This window comes from Molothrus aeneus, chromosome W (assembly GCF_037042795.1).
Source record: "Molothrus aeneus isolate 106 chromosome W, BPBGC_Maene_1.0, whole genome shotgun sequence".
Classification (NCBI taxonomy): Eukaryota; Metazoa; Chordata; class Aves; order Passeriformes; family Icteridae; genus Molothrus; species Molothrus aeneus.
This window is the reverse complement of record NC_089679.1, coordinates 11828882-11845230: the sequence shown is the minus strand read 5'-3', so window position 1 is coordinate 11845230 and position 16349 is coordinate 11828882. Positions and strand designations below refer to the sequence as shown.

At 39.6% G+C, this 16349-nt stretch overlaps 1 protein-coding gene across 3 annotated transcripts in view; it reads right to left on the bottom strand.

Moving 5' to 3' along the window:
• Positions 1-4050: 4050 nt before the first annotated feature.
• LOC136568515 (ceramide transfer protein-like) overlaps positions 4051-16349 on the bottom strand; it is a 162436-nt gene continuing 150137 nt past the window's right edge. For all 3 annotated transcript variants that reach the window (XM_066568524.1, XM_066568523.1, XM_066568522.1), the window contains 6 exons: positions 13850-13982; positions 13680-13750; positions 12225-12353; positions 11312-11441; positions 9871-10007; positions 4051-6995 (listed from right to left, as the gene is read on the bottom strand). In XM_066568524.1, the coding sequence (XP_066424621.1) occupies positions 9880-10007; positions 11312-11441; positions 12225-12353; positions 13680-13750; positions 13850-13982 (591 nt within the window). In that variant the 3' untranslated portion in view covers positions 4051-6995; positions 9871-9879. The remainder of the gene's footprint in view (positions 6996-9870; positions 10008-11311; positions 11442-12224; positions 12354-13679; positions 13751-13849; positions 13983-16349) is intronic.

The window sequence follows — 16349 nt, the reverse complement described above, 5'->3', positions numbered from 1 at the left end:
TCCCTGTTCAGCCAAGCTGGTCTTCTGCCCCACTTTCTTGACTTTCAACACTAAGGTTGCTGCTCCTATGCCTTTAAAAGGTGGTTCTTCAAAATGGACCAGAACTTGTAGACTCCTAAGCCCTCAAAAGCAGATTCCTATGGTACTCTGCTATGTAGCTCTCTGAATATCTTAGTTTGCTCTCTTGAAATCCAGAGCAGCAACTCTGCTGATATTTCCCCCTTGTTTTTGTAGTTATACAGACAGTTCCAGAAATGCTCAACATCTCCTTACTGGAAAGTACATATTTTTAAAACACAAGTATAACTTACGGGACCAACCATATGACTGTATTCTTTCTATTTTATTTTGAGGATTACTTTTTGCCAGCTTAAATAACTGCATTCTTCAAGGGCAGGGCTAGTGTAAGGACTCTGCCTTTGCTGCATTACATTACCTGAGGCCTGATGCAGCTAAGCTTAAGAGGGTTTTTTTTTGTGGAAGTCATGCTTTATATAATTTCAAGTTGTTCCTTCAGTCTTGCATACTTGTAAGCTTTCTACAACTTTAGTGATTACTATATAAAAATTAGGAATCACTGCATAGCAAATAAAGGTAGGATGTTATTGATGCATTAGGCACTAGCTATTTCTGCTATTAAGAAAGCTTGCTCTACAGATGTTCATCTTGGTTCTTAAAAATTCCTCATACTTTAGAAAAGTTTATTCTCTAGCACTCCTCAGTTCTGGATTTACATACTTACCATGGAAATTTTCATAATGTTAATAATTCTGTACAGAGTCAAAAGCTTAAATGCAACTTTGGAAGTGCTCTATATTAAGACAGTACTGTACAGGAACATATTTTAACATGCCTCCGATATACTAGCACAAAATGAGCTTTTTAATATGTAAACTAATGTGGCATTCAAGCTTTCATCTCCTTCATCTGAACTGATACACAGGGATGGGGAGCAGAATAGACCCCTTGCAATTCAGGAGGAAGTAGCTAATGACCTGCTGTGCCACTTACACACTCACAAGTCTATGGGACCAGATTCACCCAAGGATGCTGAAGGAGCAGGCAGAAGAGCTTGTCAAACCACTCTCCCTCATTTATCTTCAGTACTGGTGTAGTGGGTTGACCCTGGCTGCATGCCGGGCACCCACCAAAGCCTCTCTATCACTCCTCTCTGCAGCTGGACAGGGGAGAGAAAATATAATGAAGGGTTCATGAGTTAAGATAAGGACTCACCAAATACTGTCACGGGCAAAAAAGACTAGAGATATTAATTGAACTTATTGCTAACAAAATCAGAGGAGGATAATGAGAAGTAAAATAAGACCTTAAAAACACCTTCCCCCTACTCCTCCCTCCTTCCAAGTTCTACCTCCTTCCCCAGCAGCACAAGGAGACAGGGAATGGGCGTTATGGTCATGCCTACATTGGGTGCCGGAAGGACTGAAAAGGATTCACCATGGCTGGGTGCTAGGTGCCCACCAAGTCACTCTATCACTCCCCAGATGGACAGGGGAGAGAAAATAAGATGGAAAACAACTGGCAGGTTGAGGTTAGGCAGGTGACTAAAGCAAAAAACCCTGAAAGTTTGCACATGCATAAGCAAAGAAAAGAAAACAGTTATTCTGTACTTTCCATCAGCAAGTGATGTTCAGCCACTTCCTGGGAAGCAGGGCTTCAGCACATGTAGTGGTTGCTCTGGAAGGAAAACATTGTAAAAAAATGAATGCCTCCTCCCTTCCTTAGCTTTTATATCTGAGCTGATGTCATATAGTATGAAATATCCCTTTGGTTAATTTGGGTCTGCTGGCCTAGTTGTATCCCCTCCCAGAATCTAGCCCACTTCCAGCTCCTTGATGGGGGTGGAATGTTGAGAGACAGCACTAATGCTGTGCCAGCGCTGCTCAGCAGTAGCCAAAACACTGGTGTGTTATCAACACCTTTCTAGCTACCAATGCAAAGCATAGCACTGTGAGGGCTGCTATGGGAAATGAACTCCAGCTCAGCCAGACCCAATACACCTGGTTAACCAGGGAGGACACTGACGACTGGAGGTTGGCCAATGTAATGTTCATCCACAAGAAAGGTTGGAAGGAAGATCCAGGGAACTACAGGCCTGTCAGGCTGACCTCAGTGCCAGGAAAGGTTATGGAACAGATCATCTTGAGTGCAATCACACGGAACATACAGGACAACCAAGGGATCAGACTCAGCCCAGATGGGTTTAGGAAAGGCAGGTCCTACTTGACCAAACTGATCTCCCTTTATGACCAGGTGACCCACCTAGTGGATGAGGGAAAGGCTGTGGATGCTGTCTACTTGGACTTCAGTAAAGCCTTTGATGCAGTGTCCCACAACATTTGCTTGGAAAATCTGGCCGCTCATGCTGCACTCTTGACTGGGTTAAAATCTGGCTGGATGGCCAGGCCCAGAGACTGGTGGTGAATGGAGTTACATTCAGTTGGCGGCCGGTCACTAGTGGGGTTCCCCAAGGTTCAATATTGGATGAGTCCTGCTTAATACCTTGATTGATGATCTGGACATGGAAATTGAGCATACTTTTGGTAAGTTCACAGACAACACTGAGTTGTGAAGGAATGTTGATCTGCTGAAGGGTGGGAAAGCTCTACAGACCTATCTGGACAGACTGTATCAGTGGGTCGAGGCCGACTATATGAGGTTCAATAAGGTGAAGTGCCAGGTCCTGCACTTTGGTCACAACAACCCCAGGGGATGCGACAAGCTGGAGGCAGAGTGGCACAGCGGAAAAGGACCCGAGGATGCTGATCGACAGCCAGCTGAACATGAGCCAGCAGTTTGCCCAGGTGGCCAAGAAGACCAATGGCCTCCTGGCTTGTATAAGAACTAGTGTGTCCAGCAGGACTAGGGCAGTGATCATTCTTCTGGATTCAGCACTAGAGAGGCTGCAACGTGAATCCTGTGTTCAGTTTTGGGCCCCTCACTAAAAGACATTGAGGTGCTGGATCGTGTCTAAAGAACAACAAAGCTAGTGAAGGGTCTAGACAACAAGTCTTATGAGGAGAGGCTGAGGGAACTGAGGTTGTTTAGGCTGGAAAAAATGAAGCTGAGGGTAGACCTCATTGTTCTCTACAACTATCTGAAAGGAGATTGTAGCAAGGTGGGTGTTGGGCTATTTTCCAAAGTAACAAGTGGTAGGACAAGAGAAAACAGCCTCAAGTTGCACCATGGGAGGTTTAGGCTAGATATTAGGAAAAATTTCTTCACCAAAATGGTTGGCAGGTTTTGGAACCGGCTGCCCAGATTGATACCTAAAGATTTTTAGCTTTTTATGTATTCTTCATGTTTTTTTAGCTTTATAGATTTTTAAGGCATGGTTGCAACTTCTAGTACTTTTCCAGCTCTCTTTCCCACAATGAACAAACTGTTATTGATGCATTCTTGGAATTCCGTTTAGTCTTGTTTGTTTGTTTAGCAAGGACATTTTATTTTGCATCATGTAATTGTAGACATAATAAAGGTAGAGCTAGGACATGGGGGAGAGCACCAATGGGGCAGAACCCAGGGGGGAGAATACCTAACCAACTGCTCTTCTAATTGGACAATATTTGCTACATATACTAATTACCCAATCTTATAAAATTGTACTAATCTAATTTGTGGCACAGTTTTTACCATATTATGCACCTGAAAGCTTTCAAGTAAAGGTTTGCTTTTATATTATCATTTTAACATTGTTTGGGAAGGTTTTGTTCTATTTCCAGGCATCAAGGGAACTGGTGGAGTCACCATCCCTGGAAGTGTTCAAGAAACAACTGGACATGGCACTTTCTGCTATGATGATGTTCGGTCAAAGGTTGGACTTGATGATCTTGGAGGTCTTTTCCAACTTTACTGGTTCTATGATTCTATGACTACCTCCGTAATATATGCAAACTGTTTTCCTGTCAAATGGTTTCCTTACAGTATAGTATTGTATATAACTTTATACACAATCCAAAAGTTGGTTACAAGGTTAAATGTTTTAAATAAGTTTCTCCAAAACACTGGAAGTTAAAAATAACTACAAATCAGGATTTTTCTTCATATTTTTTAATACTTTTCACTTTAAAATACTGGTTCAAAGTTTGTGATTTTACCATGGAAGGACCAACTTCTTTTTAATTTTTAAATATTTATCATTAGGAACATAAAGCTATTATAGAACAAAACAGTTATGCTCTATACACTCAAGGTATTGAAAAATATGATTAATGATTTCAATCTGTAGATGAATGGTGGCAATTCAAATACAGCGTAATCTGTACAACTTGACAAAAAATACAGATGGACAATCTGATTAGTTAAAAGAGATTCTGCACAACTTCACATCAGCCAGCTCAGCCCAATTAAGTAAAAGGTAATTTTTTTTCCATGATGTATCAAATTTTCCACAGATAAATTTGTCAAAATAAGATTTTCAGGTTTTCAGACAGGATAACAATGACCATCTCTCATTCTCATTCCCAATACAAGTTCTACAAAATAATTTCCTTCACATCTAGATCAGCAACATTCAAATTCACCAAACGGACACAGATATTCAGAGAACAATATGTGATGGATCAGAAAACTGTCTTCTCAGCCCTTCAAATTTGTTCAGCTTATGAAAACAGACATTCTAGAATAATGGGCTGCTTCTGCAAAGCCCACAGCTGTATAAATACTACAGATCCTTTAACAGGAAGAAGAGAACTCAGAATGCACAGATATGTGGCAGTGACTGGAAAGAGGGTTAGACTCAAAAGACAAGGGGAACTTAAAACGTGAAAGATCCCTTCTAGAAGAAAAGACGTAATGGCTACTTGCTCATGGACAATCTGAGATGCTGATAGCTGCCTTTTAAAACTTGTTTTTAAAGCAGTCAATTAATTAATACCTATTTCTCAATTTTGCAACTCCTTCCATATTCTTTAAGAAGACTTACAACTCTGATTGGGCAGGGCCAGCTGTAGTGAAGTACCAGTGCTTTTATTTAAAAGCAAAATATTATTTACAATTAGTATCTGTAGTTCAATTTTATTTACAGAATTGCAAAAGTACATCATATTTTGTGCAAATGCAACTAATACTAATGATATAAGAATTATATACTGGTTTGTAAACTTCCCATACCTTTGCAAAATTAAGTTATCCAATTAAATTAATGAACAGTTAGTTGCCTGTGTTCAACAACTACAAGAAAAGGCAAAAATGGAGTTAAGCTCTTTATATTTTGGACTTTTTTTCCCTTTACATTCTCATCAGTAGCTATGGTGGAATTAACCACTGCTTGGTTGATTTTAAAATGAAGAAGTATATTTGAGATATATTTTTTAACATTACTACATAAAATGTTCACTAGTGATGTAGTAAACATACAGCTTTTTATCTTATTTGCCTTACTAGCATTAACATATAGGCACTTTTCTAGATATTCAAATTAATAAAATAACTCTGTAATAAGGCATATTCCATGTACACCATTTGAAAAAGGCAAATAAAAAGGAAAAAGTTATGGAACATGAAAGCTGCATGCATGTGTAATTGTGTGTTATGTATTATCTCATCTCTATAAAGAAAATGAACAAAGTATTTTTTCAACACTGTGCAGATCACATTTAATAATTCACCAAATCTTTATTAAATTGCTATTTTTTATTTATTTTCAGTTACCTACCATACTATAGCAAACAAGACTTTCAGTTTTCTTTTGAGAGAAAAAACTAAATCTGGAACTTTTTTCTTGAAATACACGGGTCAGTGAAACATCCAGCAGTCTCTGAAGAGTTTCCAGCTACAGGACATGGATAAAAGACCTCAAAATCAGTACTAGTCTGCCAGACACTTCTCTTAATGAGCATATCCAGAATCATAGGCAGGCAAATATCTGACAAATTATCATAGCAAATAGACAGAACTTTCCAATATGAACTATACATCCTAATAACTGATGAGTTTTTGATTGAGGCAAGTATCAGTGCAACTTATTTTCTATATGAACCTCATACCATGGCTTTATCAAGATGAGAAAAACACATGCAGGATCTGAAAATAATGTACTCATCCTCATTCTAGGTTGGGAATGGTGTCTTATGTAGTCTAAATTACTTCAGTAAATATTATAGTGTACCTTCTCACAGCTTTGGGAAAGCCCCAGATATGCAAGAAAGCAGTCCACATTTATAATGATCAGATGATTTTAGGCTTTCAGGCACTGTCTTGCCCTCTCATACAGAATCTTCCTAGAAATTTCTGGATCATGTTTAATAGCAACATTTCTTTAGCACATATTGCATAACTAAAAAATCCAATAGAAACATACCTGGGAAAAAATAAAGCTTTTCACACTCTTATTCCTTCAGAGCCAAAGATCTTCATAAGAGTAAGACAATAGAAAAGGCAAAGTCATAAGGATATTGACAGACTTCAATTATTACCTGACATTTTATGTAACAAGATGATTCATTATAGAAACAAATGGCAATGAACTATGATTATAACAAAACAAAACCTGTTAATAAGTCACTTAGGCTTTACTGAACTCCCTCCCCACCAAAATACTACAGATTTTTGTGCACATAAAGCACATAGAGTATGCTATACGTGCATTTGTCTTTTGTGCTTTTTAGACATGCACAAAAACTGCACTAGTATCTTCGGAATGTTGACAGCGAAATTCTGCAAGTTGTTCAAAATTAAAGCAGTAACCCCAGTTGGTGATTCAAAGCTGTACACATTCTTCCTCTTCTAAAGCAATCAAAATAGCCATATGCATGTTATCAAAACATCTATTGATCATTACACACTGACTCGGCAAAACATTTAGGGGACAGTTAGTATTAAATATTCAGCCTCATGGTAATGCAGTGCTTCTTTACTTCAGTATACAAACCCTAGAAATGATAAAAAGACTATAGATCCTTTGTTCCAACATTGAGTGCACTATGCACTTATCAGTCACTTCAAGGTGGAATGCTCACCCAGTCTTGTTCTGATCACTGTAAAGACAAAACACAGTAGCGAAAATTCTGAACATTAATAGGAAAACCAGAACTTGTTAAACCCCTTAAATAGTATCAGCAATATTATCACATTTGAACTGCTGGCTAGAGACAGCTGTGTTTTAAATGATCCACCTACACTAGTTCTTTAACAATATACAATTAAAAAAGAGAATCATTACTGGGCTACCTCTTACAGAAGGATGAAACTACTATGACTTTGGGAGTCTGACAATAAACAGAATCTAAAAAGAGAGGTAGCCTATGGCATACATAGAAAAATTATAAAACCCCATTTTCAGAGAATGATAGAATATAGGAGTTGGAAGGCACCCACAAGGAACATCGAGTCCATCTCCTGACTCTGCACAAGACAGCCCCAAGAAGCACACCATGTGCCTGAGAGTATCGTCCAAATGCTTCTTGAACTCAGACAGGCTTGGTGCTGTGACCACTTCCCTGAGGAGCCTGTTCCAGTGTCCAACCACCCTCTGAGCAAAGAACCTTTTCCTTATATCCAAGCTACATATCCCCTGACTCAGCTTCATGTCATTCCCTCGGGTCCTATGACTGGCCACCACAGAAAAGAGATCAGTTGCCAGACTGCCTGCCTGCTTCTGCTCATGAGGAAGTTGTAGACTGCAATAAGGTCTCCCCTCAATCGCCTCTTCTCCAGGCTGAACAAACCAAATGACCTCAGCTACTCCTCATATGGCTTCTGCTCAAGGCCCTTCATCATCTTCATTGCCCTCCTTTGGATTCTCTCCAATGGCTTTATTTGCTTATTATATTGAGGTGTCCAAAACTGCACACAGGACTTGAGGTGAGGCTGCACCAGTGTAGAGCAGAGTGGGACAATCACCTCCTTTGACCGGTTCATGATGCTGAACTTAGTCACCCCAGCACCTGGTTGAGTCTTATGACTGCCAGGGCACACTCCTGACTCATATTCAACTTGCCGTGAACCCAAATGCACAGATCTCTTCCCAGGGGCTGCCCTCCAGCCTCTTGTTCCCTAGTCTGTATGTACATCCAGGGTTGTCCCATTCCAGATGCAGAATCAGTCACTTGCCTTTGTTAAACTTCAAATGATCGGCTTCTCCCAATTTAGTGTCATCAGCAAACTTACTTAGTATCTTTTTGAGTCCTGTGTCCGAGTCATTTATGAAGATGTTGAAGAGAACTGGCCCTAAAATGAAGCCCTGAGCTTTAAAATGGAGCTTTACTGAAATCCCAGAAGATTACATTAACTAGCTTCCCTTGATCAACTAGGTGGGCTACCTTGTCATAAAAGGAAATGAAGTTTGTCAAACTGGACTTTCCCCTCATGAAGCCATGCTGGCTGTGATCAGTGATTGCGTTGTCCTTCAGGTGTTGTTCAATAACTCCCAGAATAGTCTTCATAATTTTACCAGGCATTGAAGTCAGACCGAAAGGTCTGTACTTACCAGGACCATCCCTCTTGTGCTTCTTGAAAACTGGGATAATGTTACCGAGCATCCAGTCAACTGGGACCTCTCCAGATTCCCAAGACCATTGAGAAATCATTGAGAGTGGCCTCACGATGACATTAGCCAACTCTTTGAGCATTTTTGGATTAATCTCATCAGGTCCCATAGACTTATAGGAATCCAGCTGGAGCAGCACATCCTGCACAATTTCACTATTGACTGGGAGTTTGTCATTCTCGCAGCTGTGATCCTCTAGCTCAGGGCTCTGGGGGTCCCAGAGGCCATCATTGGTATTGATGAGAGAGGTGAAGAAAGCAGTAAATGTCTCTGCTTCATCTGTGTGCCTGTTTGTGAGGTGACTGAATTCATCAAGCCACAGAACAATGTTATCTCTGATTCTCCTTTTGCTGTTAACGTATTAAAAAGCCCTTTTTGCTGTCCTTTACAGTGTTGGCCATCTTGAACCCTAATGGTGCTTTGTCCACACAAATTTTCTCCCTACAGTGGCGAGCAATATCTCAGTAGTCCTCCCATGTCACCTGACCTTGCTTCCAATGTCCATACACCTTCTTTTTTTGCTTATCTCCAAAAGAAGATCACTGTTCAGCTAAACCAGCCTTCTGCCTCATCTGCTTGACTTCCGACATTTGGCAGTTGCCTGCTCCTGTGCCCTTAGGAGATGGTGTTTAAAAACTGACGAGCACTGATGGACCGCAGCACCTTCAAAAGCATTTTCCCAGGGAACCTTACTCACTAGTTCCCTGAACAACCTGAAGTCTGCTCTCCTCATTTCCAGGCTTGAAGCTTTGCTGACACTTTTTCTCCTGTCAACAGAGATTTTAAACTCGATTGCTTCGTTGTCACTGTGGTCAAGACAGCCACCAATCTCCCCTCACAAGACCCTCTCTGTTAACAAGCAACAAATCAAGGAGGGCATCTTTCCTAGTCAGCTCCCTTAGCACCTGTACCACGAAGTTGTCATCCAGGTGTTTTAGGGATCTCCTGGACTTGCTTCTACCAGCTGTGTGGTTAACATCTGGCAAGTTGAAGTCTCCCATAAGGACAAGGGTGGTTGACTTAGAAGTGTCCCTTAGTTCCTTAAAGAATAATTCATCAGTGTCATCATCCTTGCTGGGTAGCCTCCATGCTTTATTTGTTTTTCCCTTGATCCTTACCCCGAGAGTCTCAGCTGTGCCACTGCCAACTGTGAGCTCCATACCTTCCAGCCCCTCTGTTACATACAATGCCACCCCCACCAAATTGCCTGCCCTGCCTATCCATCCTGAAGTGCCTGTAGCCATCTACATGTATTAAATCCAACCACTGAATTTATGCTAGAAAGACATTTCTGGATCACATACTTCTGTTTGGCCTTAAATATTTAAAATAGTGAATCAAGAATAAAAAAAATGAATGCATACCTGCTAATGCTAGAATAAAATAGGCTTTCCTGCCGTTTTCTCTTGCACATATGATGTAAAACGCTTTAAGAATTTTGGATATTCTCGTTTTGCCACTGCCCGTAACACTGATGCTGGTGCCCATCCTCCTGGGTTCACTAGAAGTAGACAGTAAGCCAATCATTGAAATACAACAAATCTGCTAAAAGCTAGAAAAGAAAATTTAAGTTTGTATTCCTGTAATTCTTTCTGAAGTAGCAGGAAAGGATAATGTGCAGAATTTAGACCCTTTCAGCTTGTATAGCAGTGCTTTCTACTCTTATTACTCTAATTTAGTCCGGTTCTACAATGCTACTATTTAGAAAATATTAAACATGGTGTGTTGGCTTTGAGGAATGCCCAAATGAAAGATGATATTCTTTAAGTACTTCCAAAAAACAATGGAAAGACAGACTCAAGCTACTTCTCATTTCAAAGAACATAGAAGTCAAGCCTTAACTTTTCAATAACTGCTGCATTTGCCTGCAGAGTTGCTACATAGCCAATGTCTTACAAATTATTTTTAAAGCACTTCAAGCAAAATTTGCTCTGATTATAAATTATGCTTAAATTCACTGGTCAAATACTTTGCTGAAAAAGCTGCCACTTCCCATAAAATCACAGTTCAGAATTTGTCAATGAAGATATATATTTTAAATAATTGTGAAACTTCTAAACAAGAAACAAAGGAGCTTACCCCAGAATTTAACATAATACAGTATTATTCGTACAGGATTTAATATAAGTTGTATCACTCCTATATGGCAAAGATTTACTGAATGCAATTTTCAGATTGTGATTATTTAACAAGCTATGTAATCGGTGGTCAAAAATAATAAGCAGGTGAGATACTCGAAGTATTTTGCAGCTACAGGAGAGGAGATAATAGGTATGAGGTTCCAATACTATAATATACTGCTGAATACTGGGGACAGTAAAAATACAGTTTGGTTTTGCTAACTTTGCATTCAAAAACAAAGATTCTGTCAGTTAAAAAAAAAAAGTAGACTACATTATACTGTAGTTTGCAAGCATCCTTTCACAAACATGAATTGTGTAAAAAAACCTGATAGTAATGCATGAATAAAACCCCCAGATTATTACTAAAACTTAAAGCTCATGCCAAGTCATGCCAATTGCAGACATTTCTTCTGCCCACTCCCCCCTTCACCCCAAGGTTCTGTACTTAGGACTGAGCTACACATGACTTTCATTTATTGCTCTCAAAATGCAACACAATGAAAGATCCCATTCACTGATTGATGTAGCACATGAATTTGAGTAATTTTGACCATGAAGACCAGAAGTGTGATCCTATACATAAATTTAACAGAAAACTGCAGCAACATTTTTGTTCCCCAGTATTCAGCTCCAAGGAATTAACATATATAATTAATGTCATCCTGAATAATTTTAGACTTACCATTAGCTACATATGTAATCTTGCATAGGATATTGTCCCTGCTTATTTCCTTGTTCCCCTCTGGTGGGCTTACTAAAGTCTGACAAATCATAGCAATATTTATTTTGGCACGGACACAACGATTGTTCATCTATCAAAAAAAAAAGAAACATTTGTAAACTTCAAACTAGGTTTATTTCAGCATATTTGAATGCTAACATTTTAATTTAATATAAAGTCTAAGGTAGTCCAAAAGTTATGTTTCTGGGAGTTTGCCTTCTAGCACTACATGGATGTGACATGAATGTGAATGAAATTAAAGGTACATGGTGAGTAGAGAAAGGGTTAAACTGAAATGCCTGAATCTCAAGTTTCTGCTTGCTTAATACAGTGAATTATTTCAATGATTGTGACAAGTAAGGAAACATCTAATGAATAATGCATCAGTGTTTACAAATATCAGTTAGTAACTTTTCCCTTGTAAGCAGGCAATGGCATAGTATTCAGCACAGAAACTACAGAGAAAACAATCATTGCTACTGTCTGACAGAACCAAGGCAGAACTGTGTAAGCTGTAGGTTTAACAGATTCCATATCTAGTTATACAAGCCTATCCCCATGTCGGGCAATACTGAAGAGTTATTTATTCAATTCCATATGAAGGAACCTCAATTCTTTAAAAAGTTTTCACCAGAAATTTTGCTTCCATTTTTCTGCAACACCTTAGATCTGCCAACTGTTGAGATAAGGTAAGAAAGTTTTTGGTTCAGAATGCTTCCATCGGGTCATTGTATCATCTGGTATAAGCAAAATGTATTTTTGAATATGCCCCCTATCTCCCTCCCCTCCCCCCAGTATTGCAAGAGCATCACAACACATAATAGAAAAATGGCATCTCTGAAGCAGAACTTGATAGAATGAAAATAATACTTACAGGAGCACTGTCATGTTCCACAGAGAAATTGCAAACAATCCATGTTTCAGGATCATTTTCACTGAATGCTGGTATTTTTCTGATGGCAGACAAATACAGCACATCCCTTTGAGAAGCCGGCCACACTCTCTGCAGAGAAACACCTGAATATAAGCTTTTCCAGTTTTGCAAATTAAGTATTTACTATCCTTAGATAAAGGAAAAAAACAAACAAGGCAAAACAGGTCAGTCATGTTATTTAAGTAAAAAAGTTCATTCAAGTTAGTAATTTCATGCAGTTTTGAAAACTCAAGCAGAACACAGGTGTTGTACAGATGTATAACAGGTTATATGGCTATACTTAATTTTAAAAATTTAAGGCGAAAGTTTAAGGCCTTTGAAAGGCAGGGAGCAAAGTAGCAATGACTTTCAGTAGACAACCAGGAAGAGGCACTTCCTCTCCTGTTCTCTCAATCTCAGGTTTACATTGTAATTAATACTTGTAAGCTACAAACTGAACTAGTGGTTAAATAAAAATAGAAGCATCTACAGTTATTTATGTCTCCATAAATATGGTGAGAGAGAGAGCACAAGAAATACTTCTAACAAATATTATTTAAACAAGTTACTACTTTAATGAAATAGATATGGTAAATTGGTATTATCTAAGAGAACGTTTCAGAAGCAAAGTGTCATAAAATAAAGCAAAACTGTACAGAAGCCATTTTCCCGACACTCAATATGGGCAAAAAGTCTAGCTTTTACCACAACACTATTTAGTTCATACAACTGTGTTGTTCAAAAATCAGTCTGCTGTTCCATCAGTTTTAAGATAACCACATTACCAGTTTTTAAAAAAATTGTTTCAATATATGAATATACTAATACTTAGAATCATGCAAGATTAAAGAAAAGAGTGTGCACTTCATTCCAAATTTTTAGAACCTGTTAGATTATAGCTATTGGGTTATAAGTCAAATGAACATTTTAGTAAAGCTAAATCAGAGCTAGTTGGGGTGAAAACCATAATGAAGTTAAAAGAATAAATGTACCAGGAATTATAAGACCTCATAATGCAAATGCAGAATGTCAACTAATTCTGGTCAACAATAATTTGCATTATTGCAACAAAATGTATGATACAGGGGTAGGGGTTTCTTCTTTGTATTCAGTGCCAATTTATTGCTTCAGTTTTCATGAGATGAACCTTGCCTTGCTGCCAGTGATATTCTTAAGAGATTAAAAACAGTGCTCATTTGTTATTACAAACTATATCAGATAGATACACAAACAAGTATGCTATCAAGCCAAGTTTGAAAAATTTACAAAATTGCAGTTCAATAGAGAAATTGTTCTAAACTGTTGTTCTGGATAATATTTTAAATTGTTAAGATGGTAAAGTATTTCAGAATAGATTAGAACACATATAGTCCAGATTGTCTCACTAAGGTTTGTATACAGGCAAAGTGTTATTACCTTATGCATCTGGTAAATGATGATGGCATTATCAGCTAGATTTTCCACAACATGGAAATTTTCAATAGTTGCTAAGGGGAGGGGAAATAAAAATCCATCAGTAAACAAGCACAGATATTAAACTACATGCTTGCTGATAAACATGCAAAGATTAAGAAGGGATTCCTTACTTTCCCAGTCATTACGAACATCAACATTCCAGAAGTAGTGGCAAACTTCATGCCCTGTTACCCCTTTAACGGCATGTGTTGCTTTCAAAGGATCTAACACTATTCCATTTTCTTCCACCTCTCTTCTGTACACCTGTGGTCAAACACAAAGACAGAAATGAAGAGAAATCGTCAACACTGCCCATGTTTTTATACTAATTTCATCAGCTTTGATAAAAACTTACACAGAACACTAACAAAAGAATAATTTGCCATGTCAGTGTTCTATGGTAACTACCAATGCAGATATTCTTGAAAAGCAAATCACATGAAAACACCACTATTTTGAAAAATCTCAAATCCAAAAATGGTTAATAGTACAGAATATGCTCAGTTGGAAGGCACCCACAAGGAACATCGAGTCCATCTCCTGACTCTGCACAAGACAGCCCCAAGAAGCACACCATGTGCCTGAGAGTATCGTCCAAATGCTTCTTGAACTCAGACAGGCTTGGTGCTGTGACCACTTCCCTGAGGAGCCTGTTCCAGTGTCCAACCACCCTCTGAGCAAAGAACCTTTTCCTTATATCCAAGCTACATATCCCCTGACTCAGCTTCATGTCATTCCCTCGGGTCCTATGACTGGCCACCACAGAAAAGAGATCAGTTGCCAGACTGCCTGCCTGCTTCTGCTCATGAGGAAGTTGTAGACTGCAATAAGGTCTCCCCTCAATCGCCTCTTCTCCAGGCTGAACAAACCAAATGACCTCAGCTACTCCTCATATGGCTTCTGCTCAAGGCCCTTCATCATCTTCATTGCCCTCCTTTGGATTCTCTCCAATGGCTTTATTTGCTTATTATATTGAGGTGTCCAAAACTGCACACAGGACTTGAGGTGAGGCTGCACCAGTGTAGAGCAGAGTGGGACAATCACCTCCTTTGACCGGTTCATGATGCTGAACTTAGTCACCCCAGCACCTGGTTGAGTCTTATGACTGCCAGGGCACACTCCTGACTCATATTCAACTTGCCGTGAACCCAAATGCACAGATCTCTTCCCAGGGGCTGCCCTCCAGCCTCTTGTTCCCTAGTCTGTATGTACATCCAGGGTTGTCCCATTCCAGATGCAGAATCAGTCACTTGCCTTTGTTAAACTTCAAATGATCGGCTTCTCCCAATTTAGTGTCATCAGCAAACTTACTTAGTATCTTTTTGAGTCCTGTGTCCGAGTCATTTATGAAGATGTTGAAGAGAACTGGCCCTAAAATGAAGCCCTGAGCTTTAAAATGGAGCTTTACTGAAATCCCAGAAGATTACATTAACTAGCTTCCCTTGATCAACTAGGTGGGCTACCTTGTCATAAAAGGAAATGAAGTTTGTCAAACTGGACTTTCCCCTCATGAAGCCATGCTGGCTGTGATCAGTGATTGCGTTGTCCTTCAGGTGTTGTTCAATAACTCCCAGAATAGTCTTCATAATTTTACCAGGCATTGAAGTCAGACCGAAAGGTCTGTACTTACCAGGACCATCCCTCTTGTGCTTCTTGAAAACTGGGATAATGTTACCGAGCATCCAGTCAACTGGGACCTCTCCAGATTCCCAAGACCATTGAGAAATCATTGAGAGTGGCCTCACGATGACATTAGCCAACTCTTTGAGCATTTTTGGATTAATCTCATCAGGTCCCATAGACTTATAGGAATCCAGCTGGAGCAGCACATCCTGCACAATTTCACTATTGACTGGGAGTTTGTCATTCTCGCAGCTGTGATCCTCTAGCTCAGGGCTCTGGGGGTCCCAGAGGCCATCATTGGTATTGATGAGAGAGGTGAAGAAAGCAGTAAATGTCTCTGCTTCATCTGTGTGCCTGTTTGTGAGGTGACTGAATTCATCAAGCCACAGAACAATGTTATCTCTGATTCTCCTTTTGCTGTTAACATATTAAAAAGCCCTTTTTGCTGTCCTTTACAGTGTTGGCCATCTTGAACCCTAATGGTGCTTTGTCCACACAAATTTTCTCCCTACAGTGGCGAGCAATATCTCAGTAGTCCTCCCATGTCACCTGACCTTGCTTCCAATGTCCATACACCTTCTTTTTTTGCTTATCTCCAAAAGAAGATCACTGTTCAGCTAAACCAGCCTTCTGCCTCATCTGCTTGACTTCCGACATTTGGCAGTTGCCTGCTCCTGTGCCCTTAGGAGATGGTGTTTAAAAACTGACGAGCACTGATGGACCGCAGCACCTTCAAAAGCATTTTCCCAGGGAACCTTACTCACTAGTTCCCTGAACAACCTGAAGTCTGCTCTCCTCATTTCCAGGCTTGAAGCTTTGCTGACACTTTTTCTCCTGTCAACAGAGATTTTAAACTCGATTGCTTCGTTGTCACTGTGGTCAAGACAGCCACCAATCTCCCCTCACAAGACCCTCTCTGTTAACAAGCAACAAATCAAGGAGGGCATCTTTCCTAGTCAGCTCCCTTAGCACCTGTACCACGAAGTTGTCATCCAGGTGTTTTAGGGA